Source organism: Ictalurus punctatus, chromosome 26 (genome assembly GCF_001660625.3).
Source record: "Ictalurus punctatus breed USDA103 chromosome 26, Coco_2.0, whole genome shotgun sequence".
NCBI classification, from domain to species: domain Eukaryota; kingdom Metazoa; phylum Chordata; class Actinopteri; order Siluriformes; family Ictaluridae; genus Ictalurus; species Ictalurus punctatus.
This window is the reverse complement of record NC_030441.2, coordinates 13,306,984-13,334,253: the sequence shown is the minus strand read 5'-3', so window position 1 is coordinate 13,334,253 and position 27,270 is coordinate 13,306,984. Positions and strand designations below refer to the sequence as shown.

General features: G+C 39.9%; 1 protein-coding gene across 4 annotated transcripts in view; it reads left to right on the top strand.

The window, feature by feature from the left end:
• The window catches only part of pkn1a (protein kinase N1a), a 55,554-nt gene that overhangs the window by 5,102 nt on the left and 23,182 nt on the right, over positions 1 to 27,270 (top strand). The window contains exon 1 of one of the 4 annotated variants that reach the window (XM_053676271.1): positions 18,913 to 19,262. The exons of 2 other annotated variants lie outside the window; for them this stretch is intronic. In XM_053676271.1, coding sequence (XP_053532246.1) covers positions 19,176 to 19,262 — 87 coding nt within the window. In that variant the 5' untranslated portion in view covers positions 18,913 to 19,175. Of the gene's footprint in view, positions 1 to 18,912; positions 19,263 to 26,133; positions 26,299 to 27,270 lie in introns of those variants that run through there. One more of the 4 variants, XM_053676272.1, reaches the window with a different exon arrangement.

Sequence of the window (27,270 nt, the reverse complement as noted above, 5' to 3'; positions counted from 1 at the left end):
ACTGATATAACACATTTTTCTTCAATGATGCGAAGAAACATTTTTGCTTAAGGTTCTAGGGTTGGGGGTGGGCAGAGAAACAAGATATAATATTATTGGTGAATATTATGTTTTATACCTCAATACAATTGATTTCTCGTGCAGCTAAATTCCTCATTTCTGTAACAAGACATGGGACAAGAATAAGAAAATAGATAAGAAATTAGTTTATGTTGTAAGGGAAATCCATCATCCATCCATTTTCTGTACCACTTATCCTACACAGGGTCAGGAGGAGCTGGGAGCCTATCCCAAGGGACTCGGGATAGGCACCCATTCACACTCTACAGACAATTTAGAGATGCCAGTTTCACAGGGAGGAGGCAGGAATTGAACCCTCAACCCTGGAGGTGCGAGGAAAATGTGCTAACCACTAAACCATCGACTTACACAGTGACTTGTATGGCGGACAGTCCATATAAATGGATTTAAAAATGTGTAATTGTTCATATGGTGAACCTTTCTGTGATGAAACGTTTATTGAGCATTTTTGGAAGGAATCAGCAGTGCCAGTGCTTCGTAACAGTCAGAGGTAAAGCTGTAACTTTAAGTTTTCTGACACAAGAAAGTCTGGGTATTGCTATTATAATGCAAGGTTTGTAGATGTTTCATAACATTATGAATTATAAGCATATTATAAGCAGATAAACAAATTAGGAAATGTTTGTTCTTTAATTAAAAAAATTGTGATTGTTGGCTAATTGTTATAGTATAAGAGAAATGAAAGCACGTCAGGACTTGCTGTTGTTGTAAATTAACCGAACAATGGCCTGTTGTGTTTTATTCCTTATACACTGGTGATGTGCTGACAACTGATATGTTTATAGACATGCGGAAAGTCACTTGCACCACACACACTTTAACCACTTATTGAGTGCACATTAAGCACACTAAGAATGTAACGCAGCGTTGATGCTCTTTTCCTGAGGTTGAAGGAGAAATATAGGGAGGATCCATTGTACTATAGATGTAGGAGGGTATTGTTTATGCTCTGTGCTTCAGTTCCCATTACACTGGACAACTGGACACAAGCCAAAATTCATATTTCTTGTACTGTGTTCCTACTTCTCAAACCCCGCCCCTGCGTTCTTCAGGTACAGAGAATCCAAACCTTCTTTGTCCACCTCCTTGTTCTTTCACATTGATCTTTCACACACTAAACTACACAGACCTTGAGAGCCCCAGTTACATAAACTTCCCATTAATTCTGTCCTGATGACATGCAGAAGTTTTCAAGCTTTACTGTAGTACCCATAATGACATACAGAGTCCTTCAGCTTGAGTTATCATTTGGAAAAGTTAAATATATGAAATTTGGCAGTTCTCCATTTTTCCAAACTGTGTAGGATTTGTTCTCAGTGGAATTTTAGTACCAGTCTGTTTTTGACTGTTAGTATGGTTATCTGGTTCCCGCAGTTAGTTTTGTTATGTAGTCTAAACAACATAACATGATATATTAGGTTAATCTCACCTTGTGGTTTGAAGCGTATATTTTCAAATTCTGTAGTAGTATTATAGGCAGACTGCAAAGAAGTCACCAAAGCTTATTTCTCTTCTACAGTGCACCATTTGCTGCCTGGTTTTGATTTTTTAATAATGAAGCTACCAACAATAAGTACAAGATCAGTGTTAATTCATTTTGGTTTCCATTGCCTTCTGTTTATATTCTCGATCCAGTTATTTTAAGTACCATCTGTCCATCTTCTGTACCACTTATCCCACACAGGGTCACAGGGGAGCCTGAAGCCTATCCCAGTGGACTGGGGAAAAAAGGCACAGGACATAAGGGGACAGGGTTCCAACTCACTGTCACACACTACGGACAATTTAGAGATGAAAATCAGCCTACAACACATGTCTTTGACCTGGGGAGGAAACTGGAGTACCCAGAGGAAACCCCAGAAGCATGGAGACAACATGCAAACTCCATGCACACAGGGTGGTGGTGGGAATTGAACCCCCAACCCAAGAGGTGCGAGGCAAACTTTCTAAAAACTAAGCCACTGTGTACCCCTTAAGGACCATAAAATCTAATTAATATAACATCACTTGTGAATGATAAACATTTTACTGAAAAGTTGAACAACTTCATTTGAAAACACAAAAGAACTCATCCTGCATTCTTCAGGAGTCCACTAGAGCAAAACTGACTATGCTCTCTGAGTGGGAGAGATGGCGTACTATCCCTGTCAATCACAGGGACACTAGCCAATCATGGCCTTCTGTGAGCTCATGTATGTGAAAGAGGGCACATAGTGCTTCCCTCTAAGTGTGTCCCTGCCCTGTGATGCATCATGAGCAGCATTTCAAAAAGATGTGATTGCCTGGCTTGACATGTCTAAGAGGAAGCTCCTGTTGGCCCTCACCTTCATGTCTTGGTAGAGGCTGTATGATAAGGGAGATCCAGCTAGTGGGTAGGTACTGACCAAGACCAAATTAGGGAGAAAATGGGGGAATAACTCTGGATACTGAGATATGCAAATAGATAGCTGCTCCTTCATTGTAGCTAGCAAGTCACGTCTTTACCATGTCACATATGAGGGCTTAGCGTATTGGTTGCGCTGTGTGAACTGGGTCAGAGTTGAATTTGAGTGCCAAGGCGTCACATCCAAGCAAATCCAACAATGGCATCTGAACTGTCACTCTGGACAGCATTGAGGGCCAATTTAAAAAAACCAAACAAACAAACAAAAAAACCTTTGTTCTGACTATACTGATTTCCATTGCTGCTATTGGTGCAGGTTTCTCTTTCATGTTGTGGTCTGTATTACAGTAGTAAGCTACAGCAACCCTAGTACAGAAATGAATTGGGTGTTGTGTTTCTGTTGGAAAGGGAGGTTTGTAGTGGACTCCCACTTGCTGCAGGGTGCTTGGCTGACAATGCAGTTTTGAAGGGGATCAGTAGGGCACAAGATTATATATAGGGCACAATGACGTCCTTTGTGTATGTGCCGCACTAGATCAGATTCATCGCTTCCCTAATGTCCTGCCACACCCTTGGCCTATTCACCGACCCCATGCAAAGAGCCAGGGAACGCGTGTGTGTGTGTGTGTGTGAGAGAGAGAGAGAAACACAGAGAGCTGGTGCTGTGGATCTGGGGTTAGCTGGAACTGACCACCAGAGCTTTCACAATTACCTAAGTTTAATTGCTGGTTTCCTGTGTGTGTGTGTGTGTGTGTGTGTGTGTGTGTGTGTGTGTGTGTGTGTGTGTGTGTGTGTCTTTTGTAAATGTTAAAACGGATAGATTGAGTGTTTGTGATTCCCTTTAATGCTTGTTTACACTGTTGTGTGTTTGTCCATGGTGTGGTAGGGGTCACAGCCATTTGAGAGAGAATGGTTGCAAACATAAAAATAAGCACTTAAAATAGAAAAAAGTCTCGTTCTACAAATGATTTGTGACCCCAAGCTATGTACAATAGATTTGATGGTTGTTCAAAATAGCATTACTTTTATGAATGATGTTTTCCTGTAAAATATTTATATTGTCTCATTTTGGGGGCACGGTGGCTTAGTGATTAACACAGTTGCCTCGCACCTTCGCGGGTTTCCTCCTGGTACTCCGGTTTCCTACACCATGTCCACAGACATGCGATATAGGCTGATTGGCATCTCTAAATTGTCCGTACTGTGTGAATAGGTGTGTGAGCGTTCGTGCTCTTCAATGCGTTGGCACCCTGTTCACCCGCCTTGTGCCACGAGTCCCCTGGGATAGGCTCCAGTCTCCCCGTGACCCTGTGTAGGATAAGCGGAACAGAAAATGGATGGATGGATTTGAATGGATGACTCATTTTATTAGCCAGTTGGGCCCTGTAAAAATGATCAATATAAGATGATAATCGTTGTTTACTTCTGTATGAATCCACAAGTGATATACACAAACTGCATTTCTGACACAAGTTGTATTTCTGTATCTAAATAAATCAACAGCTGTGTTAGTACTGAGACAGGCTTTTGTGCTTTTCTCCTGCCTCAAGTGTCAAACAGCTGTGTTTTCTCATGACCTCACAAGGCCAAGCCCCACCTGCACTTTCAGAGCTGGTATCAGGTATCAGACCAATACCCTGCTCATTTACTCATCCTTGTATTTGCAAAAAAAATTTTTTAAAAATGCATTGATGTCATAATCTGATACCACATGATTCTGTATTGTGACATAAGTTGTACATTGTACATCTAACCCGATAAAACATCGTATCGCATTTAAACAGTATTTCTGATAGAGAGAGAGAGAGTGTGAGGGAGCAATATCAGCGAGCAGGTTATTAAAATGAGTGTGTGATGCTGTGAATTGTGTGTACACAATGATATTCACAAGCACGTAGCTGAGAAGCGAGAGTGCAGAGTAACTGTTGGAAGTGAGAGCATTTCAGTTCTGCAAGCACTGAGACCCGTGCGCTTCCTTTCACCGCGCTCACATGCAAATCCAGGTACGATTCACAGCACCTTGCATTAGGGCTGGGCGATATGACAAAAAATATCGTATCGCGATACTTGAAGACATTTCTACGACACACGATGCGTATCATGATATTATATTTTAACTAACAATCTGTCTGCAAAACAGTAAGATAAACAATTTACCATTAAACTGTGTTTGACGATACTTTTCTTTAATGCCTACAAAGACGAACAAGATAAAGGTTTTAAAAAATGATGTCAAATCACCAGCATCCATTCAGTACTATTTGATTTGTAATTATTAAAAATGTTTTTTTTTAAATACATCACCATACCAACGATATCTCAGAAAATTTAATCGCTTAATCATTTATCACGATATCTATATTATATATTATATATCGATATACCGCCCATCCGTACCTTGCACTCATTTTAATGACCACTGCTCAGTGCGAGCAAGTAGGTTTGCCTCACGATCTCTATTGATTGAAGGTACAAAACTCGAGGAGCATGAGGAGTTCATTGCTAGCAGTACACGGAAGCAACCAGCATAAACAGAACAGTAGGTTTCTCACATAGGTATCAGTATCGGTATTGGCATAGAGGAGTACCAAAAAGCCTGTACTTGTTTCCTCTCTCATGTAGTAAAGTTCTAGCAGCTTGCAAAACAGACCCATTAACCAAACTCTGGTCTTCATTAGTGCACTGCTTCAGGCCACAGCCACACTTCCAGGCCACATGGATCAATCTTACCATAAATGACTTTTTACATCCCACACACAATCCCTTATTATCTCTCTATCCCTCTTTGTCTCTGTCATTCCCACTCTTTATGTTCTAGCACATTTCACTGTTTGAATATATTATAATATAATAATGATAACATTAGATAACATTAGTGTCCACATTGGAATATTCTTCAAGCATGTTTTTAGATCCGTTCCAGTCACCATTGTGTTGCATGAACATGAACATGAAGTATGTGCTATAAATGTGAAATTACACATCATGATTTTCAACGGACACTTATGGGAGTCACTCTTGACTCTTGACATGTCTGAATCTCAGATGCATCTATGTAGTGAGCATTCAAAGTGTGTAGGAAGCCTTTTGGATTGAGGCTTAAATTAAAGAAAACAGATTTTTGTTTGACAAAAGAAAAAAAAAAGAATGCTCAATGTATGCCCTCTAGTCTCCTTATATTCTTCCTTGCTAAAGAAAGTGAACCCATTTTCAGTTACTGTGGTTTATGTATTGTGGTTTATCACATACAGCTATCGCTCTGGCAGTATAACATTACAGGCTGAATGCATTCAAATGCTAAATTGGGATTTTTAAAGACATTTGAAAGCCCTAGTGTACAACATTTTAATAGCTTCAGGTGTAATGATTTGATAGTGAATATAATGGGGGCCTGTTGTAATACAATAGTCAATACACTCTGACTGAGAGTGAAAGTAGCGTGGGCACGTTGAAAAAAAAAAATGTTTAAACAGCTGATTCCCGCATAGTCCGATCATACAGTCGATTGAACTCCATTAAAAAAACCATTACATAATAAATATTTAATAGAGGCAGGTCAGCATCTTACAGCCTATAGACAAAGCCCCATGCTGCATCCCTCCTCTCCTAGCGTGTAGGACTTTGTCTGAGAGCGACAACGGTTTGGGTGGTGTAAACTTATCCATCGAGCTTCACTGACTTCTGTTCCACTTCCCTGTCTCTCTCTCTCTCTCTCTCTCTCTCTTTGTGCTCAGTAGTGTCACCACCTGCTCAGCCTCTCCCATGGGACCCTCTTCCTTCCCTCTAAAATCCCCCTAACTCTCCCTCCCTTTCCCTTCCCTTCCACACATGCACACACACACACACCACTCCTTCTGCACTCCCTGGGCTCTAAGTTTTCCATGCTCAATTTAGGATTGAGGCATTCTTTCTGTAGACAGTGAGCTCACTGTTCATGATGGGAAAAAAGGTAATGGGGAAAATGATAGCCAAACATGAAATCTTGACCAATCCGATCTCTGCATTATTCTGTGCAATTAAAGTGATCTCATTATAAATACACCTGTTAATGGTAGGCCCCAGAGTTTGTTTGAGAACATACTTAACAAACTGCATTATGAAGACCAAGCTGCTATCAAAACAAGTCACATGATTAGTTTAATGGAGGCGATCAAATCAGATTGATTCCATTAAACTAATCATGTGACTTCCGATGGCATCTGATTGCACCAGAACTAATATGGGTTTTCACAGCAATAGTGGGGGTGAATACTTCCACAGTAGTGGGGGCAGTCACATCCATAATTTTGCAAACGATATTGATTACGACATAGATTTATGAATCCCAGTTGATTCCATTTCAGTTCCAGGTTGGAACAGAATGGGGGAAAGTTCAGGGGGGTGAATACTTGTGCAAGGCCCTGTATTTTGATCAAAGTTTCATCACTTTATCAGACGCACCGGTGTTTCCTCAAGCACGACAAAAGACATACTTGAGGTACTCGTTAATCGTTGGCTAACCCAATGACTCAGGCCTCTATGTAGCTTGAACTACACAGCCACAGTAATAAAATGTGGGCGGAGCTAGAAACAGTGTGACTACCTTCGTGGTGAGCTAAACACAAAACACTGATCACCTCTAGGTGTGCTTAGAAGGAAGGTTCATTTCTACCCTGATGGGTGTGGTCTCTTCCAGGATGACCCCGCCCACATCCACATCAACCTAATTGAACACCTATTTGAGATTTTTTTGGAGATCAGCCATCATCAAAGCATTAAATGAGGGAATAATTTTTGAAAGAATGGTGTCCATCGATCCAGTACAGATCCCGAGCAGTGTAGAATCAATGCCAAAGCACACTGAAGCTTTTCTGGCAGCTTTTTGTGGTCCAACACCTTTCTAAGGCACCTTATGTTGGTCTTTCCCCGCAAACCTTCTGAATGTTAAACATGAGACCTTTTACAGTAAAGTGTGTGTAGGGGCGATGTACTGTTCAAATGAACTGAAGCATGTCGAGGATTAAGCAAATTTAGTCATTGTTCATCACAGTCAGAGAAGAGGATGTAGTTTTGTATGTGTGTGTGTGAGGGAGAGAGTAAGAGAGAGAGCGAGAGAAGAAATTGGTTTGTGTGATCTTGTTGGTTCTTTCTTGGTGTGTGAGAGGAAGGGCCGTCCTGTATGTTTATGTGTGTGTGAGACAGAGTACGAATGGAATAGGCCGCATGTTTGTGTGTATGTACAAGATAAGGGCAAGCATGTTTTTTTATTTGCATGTTTGCCTACGAGAATGTGTGTGTATCTGAGTGTGTGTGTGTGGGTGCCTCGGTCTCAGTGTAGTCCCCAGGCTGTGTGAGGGTGGGGTGTGTTTTGGGTGGTAGGGTGTATGAATGAATGTAAATACTCTCACACAGCTGTTGATGGATCGGTGATAACACAGTAAAATCAGTCATGTGTAAATGAGCCGCTTCAGGAAGAACCCAGTTTCCTCTTCGGCTCGGTTAGCGATCAGAGCGATAGCACTGCTCATAAACAGACAACGAGATGAGTTTGATGATGAAATGGAAAGATTATACACTCTCTCTTCCTCTCCATTTGATCCTTTGAGCCGGATAAAATCAGCACTTCACTATATTGAAACATAATCGCATAAAAGGACTACAATTAACATATTGTTCGTTGGCCTGTTACACTTACGTATATACTTTTTTGCTGATGAATAATTGCATTTATAGCAATTCCAGATTCTGATTCCTGAAGGTGATTCATTTTCTGTAACAGCAGCTCTGACAGTAGTTCTGGCTGCATTTCAAATCATAGGTTTAAATGGTAAATGGTCTGCACTCATATAGCGCTTTTATCCAAAGTGCTTTATGCTGGTTCTCATTCACCCATTCACACACACACTCACACACCAATGGTAGCAGAGCTGCCACGCAAGGCGCTAACTTGTCATCGGGAGCAACTCGGGGTTCAGTGTCTTGCCCAAGGACACTTCGGCATGTGGAGTCACGTGGGCCGGGAATCGAACCTCCAACCCTACGAGTAGTGGAAAACCCGCTCTACCAGCCGCCCAAATTTAATTTAACGTCAAAGTATAACAAGCGAGTTGTCTATATAAACGCATTAATGCTGAATGATGAAGCGAATATTTCAATTCCTGGTTATTCCTGTTTATTTTATATTATTAGGTTTAGATTATTAGGTATATATTATTAGGTTTATATTAATGCGCCCATTCAAATGCGCACTCGTTTCTTACACAGAGACTTACAGTATATGGTGGACGCTCCAAATAATCAAACTTAAAAGTGTGTGTTATTGATATTGTGAAGTTTTTGTTGATTAAATGTTTATTTTGTATTTTTATAACTGTCTTCAGGACAGAGGGAAACATGAGAAGCTGCATTTTCTGTATTATTAAGACAGAGTTGATCAGGAAACAATAGCTTATATACAATAGCTGTTTTGATGTAAGTATACTTGTTTCGCGGATGTGCTGAAGTTTTCTGACTTTTTAGTATGAATGTGTTAGCCTTCAGGTTATATATAAGCTAGCGTGATCCGAAACAATGACAAAATTCACATTTAGAAGATATACATTCGAAATTTACAGTGTCTCTCTACCATCAATACGAATCAACAATTTTAATGACATCATTTTGCACTTCAGCTTCTCATCGGATTTTCTGTGTAATCGAATGCTCTCTAGAATTTGAAATGCCCCGCCCCAACATTGTAAAAATCACCTTGCCGAAGTTGCCATCGTTGAGGGAGAGAAATCATATCAGCAAGCTGTGGTTCTTTGGACTCCCAGAGCCTTTGAAATAGCTTTGTAACCCTTCCCAGACTGATGTATTTCAATCACCTTCTTCCTCATCATTTCTGGAATTTCTTTCAACTTTGGCATAGTGTGTTACTGGGTAAGACCTTTTAACCAACTTCATAATGTTGAAAAAGTTCTATTTAAGTGTTCATGTGATTGAACGGGGTTTGCAGTAATCAGGCCTGGTTGTGTCTAGTCCGGCTGAACCCCATTATGAATGCAGTTTCATAGATTTGGGGAATTAATAACTACGGGGCAAATATATTTTCACACAGGTCCAGTTAGTGTTGGATAACTTTTTTGTAGTTTGGGTTAACTCAGGTTAACTGTTAAGTTAACTCTGCCTTTGTTTTATGTTAGATTTTGTTTTAATTTCTGAAACAATTTAGTATGAGAAATACACAAAAACAGAAGAAATCAGGATGGGAGCAAATACTTTTTCACAGCACTGTATATATATCATAGTTACTTTAATTTACTTACAGTTAGTAGCACTTTTCCTGGTTTTATTGAAATTTGATAGGTTTGGTTCGAGTTGACATTACGTTTAAGTTATTAAGCTTTCGATTAGGAAATGATCCTAAACATATTAGTTTCAATGGCATCATTAAACCCAATTCAACTCAAGTGACCAGTGAATTGTACTTGACTCGATTAGAAAAACTATAATAACCATGTAATAAAAATCACAAATATATCAATGGTAGTTATTGATTATAACTACCATTACAACTGTTACAGTTCGCAAAATGTTGGTAAATGGCACGCTTTCCTTACGCATTCACAATTTGTACATATGAGCCATCATGTTTGATGTATCTGTATGCTGTTCTATTCAGTTCAGTGATTTTTTTTTAGGACAATGCAGAGGTGTGGTCACCTGTGAAGGGACAAGCCAGCTATGCAGGCTTTGTGTCCTTGACAACAGCTGCCATGACATCGTTGCATGATGATGTCAGACGTGATTTTCCTGGAGGAAGATCCAATCCGTTCCCTCTTTAATTAGTGAGATAAACATGCTGGTTCAAACAGTGTCTGGTTTAAATAGTTTATCTCTGGTGCTCTGATAAGGAAATGTGGAGGAGTGGATGAGACAGTTTGGAAGACTTATCCCCAGGGTGGCTGGTTCTAAGATCATGAGGTGAGGAAGAGAATGAGGTGGCAGACTGGTTCTGGTTAATCCTCAGTAGGGCCAGATGTATTATTTTCAGTAACATGAATAAATGTGTAACCTACAATAGAATGTGTGACTGTTGCTCACCGGCCGTTTGTCCTTTTGCCAGCTCTCTTTTTAAAAACACCACCTGTGACTCCTTGAATTTTGAGTCAATACATAGTTAGTTAGCCTATTAATAGCTTACAATTTAATATAGAAATATGATGTGAACTAAGCAATTAATGATATAATTTAGGAAAGTTTTGTTTAAAAAAATTATTTGCTTTGGTGCAAATCAAAATCATATTTACCTGTTAGAAGATGGGTACTCTAACATCCCCCCCGCCTGTCCGAAAAGACACAACTTTTCAAACCGCTGCTCATGCTGCTTCACAGGACAGTTTAACACACTCAGAGGAAAGCTCTCTCTCATACATGCGCTCACAGACAGCCACGATTGGCTAGAGTCGCTGTGCTTGACATGGGGAGAGAGAGTATGCCATCCCTCCCACCCAGAGAGCGCGGCCAGTTTTGCCCCTTTGGCCCTTGACAACGGATGGCCGTGGCATCATCAGGATTTTTCTGTTAATTTTTTCCTGGGAGCCACTTGGGAGCCATCTCAGTGTTCAAGCGTGAAGATGTTCTTCAGCAGAATCTTTCGGGATGTGTTCCACATTAGGTTAATGACATTGACAACGGCGTTATTTTCTGGCAGGACCTTCTAAAATCTAAAACTCAACATTCAAAGTTGAGGCCATACCAAATTAAATAGCATGTCTGGGTTTAGCCTAGCTAACCACCAACACAGTGGGACCTTATTTTTAAATTAAGTAGCCTGTAATAGCAAACGATTTGATCAACTGTGTAGCAAAGTAGCACGGAAATTCAGAACGGACACAATATATTCAATTCCATCTCGTTATGTAGCCGCATCCTGTTGGAAAGAAGACATACCTCATATAGATTACTGCCTCTGAAAGACTATTAATCGGTCCGTCCAGGATTTTGCGAATTTTCGTTAGCAGAAGTTAACACTCAATCGAGCGATATTCTCGATATTCAAAGGCGCTTGCAATTTTTCTAAATGACCACAGATTTTCTGCAGATTTGGGCGAAGACGCATCATGTGACTTCATCACAACACGCATTCAGTCAAAGCTCTCTTCGATTCATGCCACAGAATGCGAGAGTCAACTGTTTTTGTTACACCACCGTCGTTGTCTAATTATAGGACTCTGTTGAACACATCAACAACCTTTACTTTCCACTGACATCGCTGGCAAAGCCATAGGCATTTCCAAAGCACTTGCTGAAGAATTGTAATAGTAAAAGTGTAGCAACTATGCCGTCTTCTCATACCTTTTCATGTCTATATGAATCAGTTCGGCCGTAGACACTCTGAATTATAGACCACCGCTCTGATACTGTGCTGTTCTATGAGTAAAGATCTAAAAATACAGCAAAACTAACCCATTATGTAGATTATCGGCTTGATAACGTTTTGTTCTTTCCACTATAGTGTGTCTTATCTCAAATTGCACACGCACACACACACACACACACACACACACACACACATGTGCACACGCAATATCAATATTGACTCAATGCAATGACTATGAATCCAAATCACAGAACTATTACAATTATTACCCATAAATGTCTCATAAAACTTGGGACAGCTTAAATGATTTGAAGTCTTCCAGCTCAAAAACAAATATTTCTGTTAAACATACGGGTGGGAAAATGACTAATCCTGACATTCCAGCCCGATTTCCAGGGTAATTGTTTTGTTACCATGATGAGTAACACGTTATATGTGCACAGCGACTGTGTTTTTTTGGATAATCTTTTGGAGACATCGATGACAGTAGTGTTGAAGTTTATTTAGTAGTGTCTGGAGTCTAGAGATAAAGCACAATTAGTCCAATTTGTGTCATTCACGTTTGATATTATCACCATTTTATCCCTGAAACTATAATCAAGCAAGATGACGCAAATTAAGGAGAATCGTTGTGGCTCCATTTGGACCTGGAGTTTCCTGATAAACAGGAAACAGAATGTAGGGCACGGTCCCTATCTCTCTCTATACTTGAACAGGTATATGAGAGGAATCGTGTATATCAGTGATTCTGTAAGCCAATTCTTCCACCTACACATGTGTTCTGGTTTGGGATAAGTAATAAATGATACAGTATAAAGTCGGGATCACGTTTAGTCTGTTAAACTCCCAGATTTACATTCCTCACTCTTGTAGCTACACTTTATTTTTTTCCTCTAAGCTTCACTGTAATTACAGAATAATATACTTGATTCATAAGATGAATTAATCAATAGCACGCAGAGTTTTTAGGGATTAATATCCAAGCGCAGTACGAAAGTTCGAAGTGTTGTGTAGCACAAATTAAATGATCATTGGTCAAAAATACCGACTGGTAGAGATATACTGTCTTCTTAAATCTCACGTCAGGATAAGTTGACTTGAAGTCTGAAGTGCTGAAGTGGAGGCAGACTTGCGGGAGCATCGTGAATTAAAAAATAATAATAATAAAAAGTTCATGCAATGCAGTAAATTTCAAACATAAAAACATGAAAAATTCTTCTAAAATGATTCCAAGTGTATTTCCCAAATCCCATTAGTTTTACTTTGTAAAGCTAGTGCCTTGTCACATTCTAGAGATGTTTATTCGTGTGTGTGTGTGTGTGTGTGTGTGTGTGTGTGTGCACATTTGCATGTGAACAATGGAGGCTAGTGAAGTCCTAGTGCTTCCCGCCTCTCTCTATCTTTGACTATGCTACAATGACACTATTCATTTTTTACTCATAGGGATTACACACAAATGCGCACAAACACACACACACACACACACACACACACGCACACACACATTCTGCAGAGCCTCTAGAGACTAGTGGCAGAATTGGCTCAGTGCACACTGAACTTTATAATGAACTCTGTCCAGACTCTCTCCCTTTCATACACACACTCACACACACACACACACACACACACACACACACACACACACACACACATCCCTTTTCGCCAGCATGCTGAAGTCTCATGCTGTGTGAGTTTTCACTCGGGATCAAAGCATATGTTTATTTGTTGTCCAGTACACTTGGCCAGTGCAGATTGTTTATGTCTGCTTGTGTGTTCGTGTGTCTGTGGCTATATTAAAATAGAGACCAGTACGCTTTCATTTGCAGGTATGGAAATCACCCCCCCCCCCCCCCCCCCCCTGTGTTATCCTGTGTCTCTATGCGTTTCTGAAGGTTTAAAATATTCCATTATCTACCCTCTCTTTTCCTGTTTGAGGTGTGTCCACCTACTGGACAGCATCGAGTGTCACCACACAAGAATGTAAAGAATCTTCCAGATGTTTCTCTCTCTCTCTCTCTCTCTCTGTGTGTTGGGGAGAGAAGGATATGGTCAGAAAAGGACATGGGGCCAGAAACAGTGGGCAGTGGGAGTTCCCTTTCCTAGAAGCCTTTCCTCTCTACTCCCCCCCTCCCCCTCCCCCCTCCCCCCTTTATCTAAAGGCCTCATTCATTTTCATCATTCCGTCAACCACTTTCTCAGTTCGGCTGTCAATTTAAATAACAATGTTTTCTCGTCACCCGGCCCACATGTATTCACAGGAGGGCTGTCAAAGTTAATTTGAATTTAAATGACTTGTATTCAGATGCGTTTGAATACTAATGAGACGTTTGTATTATCTGTAGTAGTGCTACACGACGTGTTCGAAACACACACACAAAAAAAAACAAAACGCAATGTTGTGAGAATTTCATTAGCGAAAAGAGATTAGTTCCGTTGCACCAAGGTGATGTCACAATCCTATCAGAAAGTCAAACTTATCACAGTGGGGTTTTTTATTAATGAAATTTGGCTTGATTTATGTTTCTTACTTGGGAGTTTATATTTAAAGTAGGCTTTAAATTCAATATATATGTTCATTACATAAACTATAAGATAACAGTACGTACTGTTTTCAGTCTACTACGTAGACGTAGTCAGTGCTGAAGTGGGGGCAGACGCCCGCACGTTATTTTTAACGCCTCCGAGCGTGAACGAGCTGTTGAATGTTTGTAGGATTTATATGGAGGCATTATTGCAACCAGCAGATGAACTGATTAGATTTGGGAATCGATCCAAACATGGTCCAGGTCACAGCGAGGTCAATAGTTTTTCTTCAAGAGCGTCCTTTACGTTTGAAGAATATCGTAAGAGTAGTTTCTGGCATACAAATTAGAACAAGAAAGACTAGACTAGTTGGTGGTAGAGGAATCCCCGTCGATGCCGTTGGTGTAGAGTTCGAATGGTTTCAAATTTCCATGCAGCTCAGTGAACTTAGTGTCCACACGGAAACATGAAAAAAGGAATTAGCTTCCAGTAGCGGTTCATTTCCGCTGAAATTCTTCTAAAATAAAAGGTGACCTTTAACTCGGGGAATTCTTGGAAATATGAGGCAATTTAAAACAAGATGGTGGTCTGTGGTCTCTTCTGTTTGGGACATTTTATATTTAAGTTATATGCTCACTACTGAATGTATCACATATATGATTGGGTACTTTTCATTTCTTTCCTTGTTGACCTTCATCACGTTTTAACTCATCCTTCTGAGGACACAAGGAAGTGAAACATGGAATCAATGCCAAATGTATATGTTACATCAGATGCGCTTATTTGTCGTAGCATGGCTTGTTGCACAGCTGTATCACATGTCATCACAAATTCTGTGTAGGAAACATCTGTGTGTCCCTGATCTGGAATCCTCCACGCTTCCCTTTTCCTCGATTTTTCTACCTGCTTTTATAGAATTGATCGCAAAGATGGCGGATGCATCAATATTGAAGTATTGGGAAGCACCTTATACGTCTAATGTAAGAGCATTTGAGATTCAACCACATAAAAGGTCACATGTAAGGTCAGTTTTGGGACACATTATTATATTTCATTTGGAAAAAAAAAAAAGGCATCAATTATATACCTTTGTTCAGCACCCTATTCCAATATGAAGCAACATTCAGTCAAAAAAAGTTTAGGAAACCGTTTTTAAAGACTAAAAGTAGCACAGCTTGTATTAAACATTTGAATGTTTTTAAATATGGAAATGTGTCAGTAACTGCATTAAGAGAGCTTTTGTGCGTATCCGCTCAGTTCCTTTCTACTCGTCGTCGCTGGGAAAAAAAATCCTTTGGTGTCTGTTATTTTTCACTTTCATGTATGTGTCTCAAGTGTGTTCTTTCTTCTTCTCTCTCCCGCTGTTCTTTCCCTCTTCTTCAGTTCGTCCCCTGGGGGTTTAAACGAACTCCAGGATCGCTGGCATTCTCACGAGTCACGGTAACTGAATAGAGCTCCATCTGTGAGAAGGAGACAGAGTTAAAGAAAGACTGAATTGAGTACAAAACAGTCGTCTGCATAACGCAGAGCTGGGAATGAACATTCGCTGTGCCCGTGTGAACGTCTGAATACTAAATACTAAATATTTGGCTCTGCATGTCTCGCTCTATTATACGCCACATTTAATACTATTACTACATTGTGAGCCTGAAGTTCTCGTGAAAAACTTTTTCTGAGATAATAAGACATTCGGTATGAGTGTTTTTGTGTGTAAATGAAGTCTGTATACACACACACACACACACACACACACACACACACACACACACACACACCAGTAGTGTTCCAGGGTATTTATAGCCAGCCACATCACTGCACTATTAAATCTTCATTAAAGCCAGGCATTTTGAGGCGTTTTCTGCAGACTCGCTTAATGTGACGAATTGTGTGAGTGTGTGTGTGTGTGTGTATATGTACATATATAGCAGCCTTCATTATGTTTTTTTCTCTGAAAAGTGTCTCTTACCACTTAATTTGCTTATTTCTTTACTGACATACAAACATTTTCCTGTAACATTTCATTTTGTGCTGGAAAACTAATGTTCGGGAATCTAAAATGTTTTTTTCTACTGATCGATAATGTATAGGTCATTAAATAAAAATCGATAACGAAGTTTGTACTAAAAAAAAAAAAAAAAAAACTAGGGTGCCTAAGACTTTTGCACGATACTGTAAGTGCGTGTTCAGGTCGATGTAAGAGAATTTGGAGACAACAAGGGTGCATGGACATTAAAACACCCATAGACTTCCACCCAAAAAGACCAGCTGCAACACACTCAAGCCAAGTCAAAGCACAGCAGCTCGCTGTTTGTTCTGGGTTTGTCGTTCCTGCCAACATGGCTATTTTTCCCCTCCATGTGAAAGTTTTATTCTGTGTATGGATTTCGTCTTGAAAGCACTTGTTTTCCACCACCTCCTGCTTCCTGCTTTCTGACTTTTTCCTCATCCATGTTCCTCTTTCCTGTATGCCTCGTTATGTTTGTGTTATGTCCTCACTCACTCGGTTATTAATGACAACAATGTTGTGATAATGTCGTGCTGATACCACAAAAAAAAGGCCGAGAGCGCGTTCTCACTGAAAGCGTCCCCTTGTGTATTATGAGGGAAGTGCAACAGTTTTTAGTTAAGCTTAGGTCTTAAATGTGGGGTTGAATCTCACTGGGTAATTAAAAAAAAAAAAACAGGGGGTCGGAGGGACTCAATTTTACCTCCCATCTGTCTCGCATGAGACAAAATCGCTCTATTGACTTTCACAAAGAAGTGTTTTTAATTGATATGTACATTTCAACTTAAAATGATCCAGTTATTTCATGTGTTTAATGAATTCTGCCACCTATGTAACTCTCAGTTGAGACTAAGGCAGTATTCCACCAGACCACTTCCCAAGACCGAGAAATAGTCCAAATACAAATGCCAATGTCAAATAACAATGCCAGTCTGAGACGAGCGCAAGTCAATACAGAAAACGTCTTGAGACCGGACTCATCCTACAACCCTAGCTCGTCATATTTAGGGGCTAAATTATGTCAACTACCAGTTTTTATGTCACGAATGCGGAGATGGAGGCGAATGCATGTGCAGATTCAAAGTTGAATGAAAATACAAAAAAAACACAAAAAGACACTAAGCATACGTGAAGAGGGAAAACAAACATAAACCAAGACCTAGGAGACGTGAGAGCAAAACGTGACCACATGAGACGAACAAAGCCAGACCCCGAGTGCTGTACAAACCCTGACTTAAATACAGACAGGTGGTTGTTAACTGGGATGAGAGTCAGGTGTGGGCGATCATGTGACCATGATGCAGCGGTGCAGTGGCTGCTGGGAATTAGAGTCCATAGTCCCCTCCGGAGATTCATGACATTTTAGCTACCAGTTTATGTATTTGGGCAAACCAAGCAAGTACAATGGAGCATGCACATACCTCGTGAACAAGCTAATACATTTAAGTTCTACACCCACTGTCTGTTTTGTGTGCTGTTTCCACTCAGTACAACACCCTGATGCCTCAGACATTTTACAACGCTCCTGGTCATAATCTCTTGGTGGATTTCTTCATTTATGAGGCAGATGTGCACTCCCTGACTCTGTCCCAGATGATGTAACCCTAGATAGTAACTGATCATCAGATTATCCAACATGAGTGCATTGCTTAATTCTGAACAGTTTACATGGTACTAACTGGATCCAGTACCAGAGACGACAGACATGTCAGTCAGACAGTGACTGACTAAATGAGTGAGACGGAATCGATCCATTTGCAGTTCCTTTGAGTCCGGCTTGCTAATGCTTTGCTTCCTACGATCAGTTCAGGACGCATGATGACAGATTGGCTGTCTGGAATCACTGGAAATACAGTTTCATTTCCTAACAGGTTTTGTTCTAGTGGTCTCCATCAAAACAATTTCACGAGGATCTAATGGATGTAATGGATTCCAAGACTCAGGATATATTCAGTGTGAAATAAACTGAATTAAATCTCAGCACTGTTAAATTCTCAGTTGTTGCATTTTTTTCTTAAAGGCAGCTCTAGACAATAGTTCTGAGGCAGTCATTCAAATCATAGGTTTATAATATGGTTCTAATATGTTTTCATTTCTATAGTAGTGGATAATTCACAGGAACGAATCATCCTAATAATAAACTATTAAAAACATGTAATTTAACAAAGAGAAACATAACTGAAATGGTGATATTTTGCATAAGTAGATGTTTATTTAAAAGTTTATGGAAATAGTCTATAGTAACATCAAATACACAGAGACTTGAATGGTGGATGCGCCATGTAATCTACGTTGACTAATAAATGTATAAAAGCAAGTTGTCATTATTTAACAAAGGAAAGTGTATAATGATTGAATTGATGATGATGAGTGGAATGTCTCTGTTTTTATTGAGACTTTTCTTGAAGCAGTGTGTCTGAATCATTAGATCTCAGTATTTCTTGTGACATTGACTTCTGCTTGGTCATTTCTGCCTTCATTTGAGGCTTAATAATCTGTTGTATCTCAGCTGCTTGCCTCATGCAATAGTAGCAGTCATATGACACATACGACTTCTGCATGCATGCACAGTGTGTATGCTGAATGCTCTTGAGCTCCTTCTGTTCAGGAAGTTGTGGGGTGTAGCCCTGGCCTCCTTCTTCTTTCTCTTTTATTTTTCACGTCTTTCTTCACCAAAAGACAGTTGTTTGAGCCTTTTTCAGTGTTCGTGTCTATTTGTTCTCGTTGGTTTTTTTTGGGTGAGAATCCTGCCTGCCTTGTGATTTGGATTTATCTCAGGGGGTCTGGGAGTCTGATTGGGGGAAGATATTAGAAGAAGCGGTTTTGTCTCGACCGCCATCATGGCCACGGAAGAAATGGGTGGAGACGCTCCAATGGATAGAGAAGATATGGTCGGCCACCCAGAGCCGGGCGGCACCACTCAAGGGGTAGGCTTTAACCATTGTGGATTTCTGTGTGGTCTAGAGTAGATTCAAATGGGTTTTTAAGATGTCAGTCCTATATGTTCTCCTGTTGAGGTCTTTACTCATGCTCTTTATGCAAAAGTGGGCTGTTTTCTTGTGCAATGGATCTTGTTTCTCTTGCTCAAACTATGGGCACTTTCCTTTATGGCTGACATCTTTGCAACGTTGCCTCAGATGTCTTCTTGTCTTTCTAAAGTCTGTCGCTCTCTTCCTTTCCTCATTCTCTCATTGAAGTCCAACCCCCCTCTCTCTTTTTCTGTGGGTAATAAGGGCATTCTATGGGGTTCTAATGGCATTATTTCCTTTTAATCATGAAGGATGGTGGGAGTTGAGAGAAACTATGCTTTTGTGTTTAGTATGTTCACCATGTTTTTGTATATCTATATTTCCTCTAGTGTACATAAACATGCCGACAGACAGGAAGTAGAGCAACACCGAGCTTCTCTTTTTAACATATTCTGCCTCTTTTTCTCTCGTGCACATACGTGTTTACATTTGTTCTGTTGAATTCCAATATGTTTGAAGTAGAGGCGTGTGAGGTTTGTGTTTGAGTGTTTGCACTCTCCGGTTGGAACATGGGTAGGTCCTGGGGAGAGATACACAGATGCCTCAGCAATAGAGACATGTTATATAGAAGTTGCATGAGATTTACAATACCACCTTCCCCCAAGCAGTTTAAAAAAAAATAAAAAATAGCAGTGTTGTTTTTCACACTATATTTATAGAGTTGGTGAATTTTTCTTTTCACCAGCATCTTCACTCTATAGAACTAGAGCTGGTGAATTTTCCTTCACCGGTATTGATTTAAATTCTCTATTCGAATTGGTCAGAAGGTTTTATAATTACATGGCTCTAGGAGAAACAAAACAAAGGCAAAACAAAGTGCATTAACATTTCACGCTACAAAACAACTAAAATGGTTGATTATCCTTTGCACTTCTCATGGTGTATTTAACATTTATGGAAGGATATTCTACTGCCAGCCTTTTGTTACAGTCAGTAAGTTATCTGCTATAGGAAAGTCTTCGAGAAAGTTGCTGAGGAATTAGTCTTTCAAGCCAGATGTCTAGAGAATCTAGTAAATTTCATCATTAATTGTGGTCAGGAATCACTTATCTAATCACCTGTGGTTTGACTAACATGGTAGATGACCTTTTCACATGAGATTATGTTGTTTAAACACCACCAGCTTCTTCAAACAAAAGCGCTTTACTTCCTACTGGATTCTGTGCACTTTTTCAGGCCTGTAACTATAACTTTCTGTCAAATGCTCAGTATTTTGTGGAGTTTCCCTTTTGGAAATTTGTTTATATCTGCCAATACTTTACCATTCTGAAGCCTGTGGCCAGAAACGAGTACAACATTTTTCAGACACTCCATGGCCCATGTGAGGGGTCGGCTGTTTATAGCTGCTTTATAAAGGAATAGTATGGATGAATATTCCACAACATTAATCAGAACTGTAAATGGTTAAATATTCTCTATAACAAAGTCTAATTGTCTAATTGTTGTCAAGTTGTTGTGGTATAAGTAGGAAAAAAAGCATAAAATAATGCTGCATTCATAGTGCCTTGTAAGTGATCATTTACAAGTTGTAATGATGTAATTTCCCACCTCGGGACGTTCGACTTGCAAAGCAGAAGAAAAAAAACACGTGGATGTCTCCAGGAAAAAAAAACATGGATGCCTCCAGTTTGCTCTGTCAGAGTACGTAAAGCTCATAAAAAGCTGCTTTATCAGCACTTTTACAGTTATTAGTATGGTCAGTGTTCTAGATTTATCCATGTACTGTCTGTATATTAACTGATCTAAACCCAATACTGCTGTCTATAACCTAATTTAAAAGGAGAGACGGTGTACCTTACACTGTTCACTGCCATGTTGACTTCACGTCACTCCGTAAACACGAAGAGATGAAATTTCAAGTTGAGTGGGTATTTTCTGTGACTTTTACCGGTTGTAGGCAGAGAATTACAAGTTGCAACTTCGCCTCGACTGCAGTTTAAACACATTGTGCTTATTACCTTTCTTCACAATACCAGTTCCAAGAAAATGTCTTTCTACTCTGATGTTTCGGTTTATTATTATTATTATTATTATTATTATTAAATGTAAAGTATGAAGCTATTTAAGATTCAATAAATACAATTGGGTCAATCAACTGATATTTTTACTATACAGCTTGTCCAGCTATCTATTGGCCATCTATTTAAAGACTACTGTTGCTTCACACTTATGTAGTGAATGTGCTGTATTAATGATAACCAGTGACATATTACTCATTATTACTGATACCAGTTAGACTATTTAAAGGTTCTATCTTTGGAAACACATCCCAAGCGATATTTTCACTAAGATATATCATGCATATATAATCTTAAATGAATTAATGTGCCTTTATATGACTCTCCAACTCACAGCCTGTTTTCACTAGTCATTCATATCCAAAAAGCAGACCCTCAGTGTCATCTGGACTGTATATTAATTGAAAGCATAGGCCCGTTACAGAATAGTATTCAAATACATCTGTGTGACGTCTGTGATGTCGGGCAGCTTGGAAAATTAGGATTCTTGTGTGTAGAATCCACATGAGTACAGTGGTTTCGCCAGTGTTTTCCCAGTGGGTTTCCCCAACGTATGCAACGTATTTCTCCATTGTTGCTCTAACAGTGTTTTTTTCTAAGTTATGATAAAGATCGAAGAACATATTGCTGATAGTCCAGTAGAGCTAGTGGCAGAATCCTGCAAATGTTCACCAAGCGTATTTGTATTTTTGCTTCATCACTACAAACCACAAGCCAGCCTTTATCCAGCCATCTGGATCTGTTTAGTTACAAGACCCCAGATTAAGAACTTGTAACCAGGCTAAGCTTCATTTTAAGGAGCTGAGCTTAATTATTAGGTTGGGCTCAAGGCAAACTTATGATTAAATGGCATATAAGTAGAGCTGGAATTTAGCTTCCTATCCCACAAGTCCACTTTAGTAGTAACTTCCCGCACTGCTTCTCTCTCTCTCTCTCTCTCTCTCATTTCTCTCTCTCTCTCTCTCTCTGTCTCTCTCTCTCTCTGTCTCTCTCTATCTCGCTTTCTAGCTCTGTCATCCTCGCTTACTGTAAATGACTCATGTGTTTTTTGAACAGGTTACAGCTTACCGCCATTGTTTGTGGCTAAGTTATGGCTTAGTCACTGCCATGCTTTTGTGTTTTGGTGTGTACATGTGCACGTGTGTGTTTGTGTTTGTGTGTGTGTGTGTGTGTGTGTGTGTGTGTGTGTGTGTGTGTGCGTGCGTGCGTGCGTGTGTAGGCTAATCAGAGGCTGAAGCAGGTACTACATGTTGATTATTTTTTATGGATGTAATCTAAATGGCTTTAAACACTAATGGCTTGTTTGGGTGTGTGTGTGTGTGTGTGTGTGTGTGTGTGTGTGTGTGCAGTAACAGTAATCCTAACCACTTGCCCAGTAGTTACCAGGATGTGCAGTTCTGCTGATGTCATCAGAAACACACCGTAGGAAGCAAAAAGCAAACATACAGGCGCACACATGCATTTGCAGCAAGGAAGATAGTCATCTTGACTGTTAAACTACTTCTACTGAAACCATACAGTTTCTGAACCGATGCACTGTACGTGCACACAAACCTGAAACTGTGCAGCAGATCATATTCGTACAGAGTAAATACACAGTTGTATTACAACATATTAAAACTGTAATGCGCAAGAATCATTCATTCATTCATCATTAGTAACTGCTATTTCCTGGTCATGGACATGCTGGATCTTTGGAAAACATTGGGTGTGAGGCTGGAATACACTCTCAGTAAGACTCCAGTCCATCGATGGCCACATACACACACATTCACACACTCATTTTAGTGTAGGGAGGAAACCGGATACCCTGGAGGAAACCCATGTGGACAAGGGGAGAGCGTGTGAAACACCGTAGAGACAGTAACCTGAGCTCAGGAGCTGTGAGGCGGCACGGCTACACGCTGCACTACCATGCCACTGAGTGCAAAAAGTGTTCAAATTCAGAATCAAATCTGTTCTCGAGCTGCTGTGAGTTCCCCGGGAAATCCTGTAATAGTCATTCTCACTACTGGTGTATGTCAGGACCGAGATCCTGTAAACCTAATAAACATTTGCAACACATTTTTATATGGAGTCAGACATGATGCTCACCAGACACAAAGAGACAGAAAAATTTCCAATAAACTCTAGTAGGTCCGTACAGGATTTTAAAAAATTGTTGTGGCTGAAAAAGCTTCATTTTGCTGCATTGTTTTCTAAATTTGTGATGCGATTTGCTGAGTTTTTTTTTTTTGCAGAAAACTACTTGAATTAGCGAAATTGCAATTGCACGAAATTGTTTTGCATGGAATTTCGCAATGATGTTGTTTGGTAAATGAGACCTTTTAGCTGTGCATATATTCAATGCACATGAATCGAAGAGTGCTTTGGCTGAATGCATGTTGCGATGACGTCACACGGCGCGTTGCGATGACGTCACGTGACGTGTTTTGGCCCAAGTCTGCGGAATATCTGTGGTCATTTAGAAAAATTGCAAGCTCCTTTGAATATTGCGTCGTTTGCTTGATTTTGCATTACTTTCTGCGATCGCAGAATACATGACTGTCTAGTAAAACTTTCATTCGAACATGTACTTTAAGCAATCACAATATCTTATTTTGGTAGGCAAGCGTTAATCAGATCAGGTTAAATCAGGAAAATCAGTCGTTTGGAAGATTAATTGGTATTTGATTCAAATGACGAGGGGATGATTTTTCCAAGCTATAAACTAAAATGGAGGCAAATTCTGTAGCACAGAATACTTATTCAATCAATAATTTATTTTTAGTAACCCCTTTATCCTGATGAGGGTTGCTGTGGTTTAAATTACTTAATTAAAAACAGGGTTGTTGTTTTTTTTTTTTGAGGGGGGGAGACCAATTATAGACAAAACCCATTAACTATGGTGATGGGTGGTATTGCTCTGACTTTCTGCTGGAATAAGGAAGATTTGTTAAGAATGTCTGCAAGAACAGGAATGATTGGAGATGAAAAGCCGATCAGCCAGGTGGTTAGGGGCTCAAAAGGAGCAAATGATAGAAAGGTAGAAAGGGAACGTTAGCTAAAAGCCAGAGAATACAACTAGACAAATTACGTAAAAGAATTCCAGAAAACTCACGATTTAGTCATAAAAATACAGAAGCAAGCATGTGAATCCTAGCGATACGTAGAAGCAGAATGCTTCTGAAAATGTTGGTGTTCTCACAGTCAGACAGCTGTCAAATATTTGCTCCGAGGGAAAATTCTGGGCTCTGTGCTTAAGAGAAAAACAGATGATATGGATCACAAGGAGGTTTCAGTCAATCATGTTGTCTGTCAATTCAGAAAGCTCACCATCTTGCACTAGCAGTAAGGCTCGGGCATGTGTTTTGCAAGAACAGTCAGTATGTTTACATGGACGACAATAATCCGATATTAACCCGATTAAGACGATACTCTGATTAAGAAACTAGCATCTAAACAGCAATTACTGTTTACCTTAATCCGACTAAAGTCATACTCGTAGTAAACACAAATGGAATTAAGACTTGTGGAGTATTCCTGTTTTAGTCGCATTGTCGACGTGTATTACAGACATGTACACACCTTAATCACACTGTTAACGTCGTGTGGGACTTTTCACCGCATTTTGCGACAGGACACGTACACACACGGCAGCGCTCGACCGTTTTACGGCAGACAAGAGAGCACGGCTGCGTCCCAAACCGCGTACTTACCTGCTATATAGTAGGAAGTGAAATACATGTATCTCAGCTACTATATAACAGGTAAGTACGCGGTTTGGGACGCAGCCCACGGCTTCAAGCAGTCGTCTATTACCACGTACAGCATGACTGATAATTAACATAAAATTCGTAAATTAAAAATGAAACACCCAAAACTGTATACGGTTCCATAACAAAGACGAACTGTATGTTGATACGTGAAATTCTGGAGGGACGTCGGACGGCGCGGCGCGGTGACGTAATGACGTGTGACGTTAATGGCTCTATGTTCTATAACATGTAAAACGGGAACATGACAGGAGTATTCTAAAAGCGACTCATGTAAACACCTTAATCACAATATTGTCTTATTCAGAATAAGGTCAATAATTAGATTACTGATGTCCATGTAAACGTAGTCATTGAAGCTACAGAACAGTTTACCTATAAATCGCTGGTTATACCTTAACAATACCTTTGACTGAAGAATACTGACTGTTCCAACAGCTTTCATTATAAGTAGGTTTTGAGTTTTCTGTTCTTTTGTCAGTACATTTGGAACGTTTTGATCAAACTTTTGGTCTATGGTAGTCACACATTCACTACAGATGTGGTGAGAGATTAGGATGAAAATGCTGGTGTATTCCTTTAAACATTTCTTGACGTTGTGTTTGTTTAACTGGAGCTGCATTCAAGGAATCTGAACTGGATGTAGTGCAGGAAGGGCCACTGCTTTGCTTCTATTCACATCCTGTAATATGAGCTAGTGATGTCACTGTTCGCTCTCTATCTCTAGCTAGTTTGGTGTTGCTCCTTTGCTCTCTTTGCACTCAGCTCGATTTTTGGTCAGCGTATACGGAGAGAGCCGTACCCACACAAATGCACACTAGTATATAGAATACAAAGAAAGTAAAATGACAAAAAATCGCACTTTTGCTATAGACAATATTGCAGATTTCTGTGGAAAACAGAGAAACTGAAATTCAGGCGCTGGTGTTGGCCGGGCACAACTTCACAGGAAACAGGAAGTGACCGTACTGAGGCTCAGCCGGATATCCTGCTTAGGGAGGGCGACCCCAACCATGGCTTTCCCTTCCTTTCTGTCTCTCTGTTTCTCTCCGTCTGGCTCGATGTCTCAGTTAGAGGTTGGATAGTAGAGCTGGAGTAAACAGCATGTGCTGGTCGGGCGAATGGGACCACTGGGATCGCTGGGAATACCTGGAAACACAGGTGGAGTGCCGTCGCTGTAGTTCTGCATGAATTTTTTCTTAAACGGCAAGAGTGAGTAGGACTAACAGACTTGACTTTGGTGGTTACTGAAGCACTGATACTGTTGCCTGTTGTGGAATAAGTTGGTTTGCAAAGCTGTCAAGCACAACTTCCTGGCTTACAAGAACTACAGCGATACGATTTTTTTATGTGAAAGGGATTTAAGCGCCGCTAGTTCCTGGAAAACACTGTGCTTTTTGAACGTTGTTCTCTATAGAATCTTGCTAGCTGGCTGCTTAGTTTATGTCTTTGATCTAGTTACATTTATCATTGCTAAGCTTTAGCAGTTTGTTTCCCTTTTTGCAGCTCGTTGTTTTATTCGTGTCACTGTTTGTTTGGTCTTGGAGCATAACCTCAGACACAACCACTTCTGTAATTTCTGTGCTTTTTAAAGTATCTCTTTTATGAGAGAATTTGATCTGTGTCAGCCTCATAAGACTTTGAAGCGGCCTTTGAAGAAGCATTAAAACACAAATAGGGTATAAAGGATATCTTGAGTCTATGTGAAGCATTTTGCTGAAAAATGTAACCTGTCTATTAAATTATTAGGAAAATAAAGTGTACAGGAATAATAATTATATATATATATATATATATATATATATATATATATATATATATATATATATATATACCCATGCTTGTTGTCATGAAAGGAAAAGGATGTCCAACATGTTGGTCTATTTTCACTTTTGTGAGAGTGTTGCATCATCAGTAGCTACATACAGCAGGAAATAGTGATTTTTGGCATTTTGTCTTGGGGGAAAAAATGTGCCTCAGATTACAGAATTAAGATAAATCGATATAAACGGTATGCAACAGATTGCAGCAGGTAGCCATGTAAATGTTGCCATGGTGATGGCATCATATCTTGCACCTGTAACACATGACTGCAAGAAAATAATTTCACCTATGGCAAAGCACTACTTATGG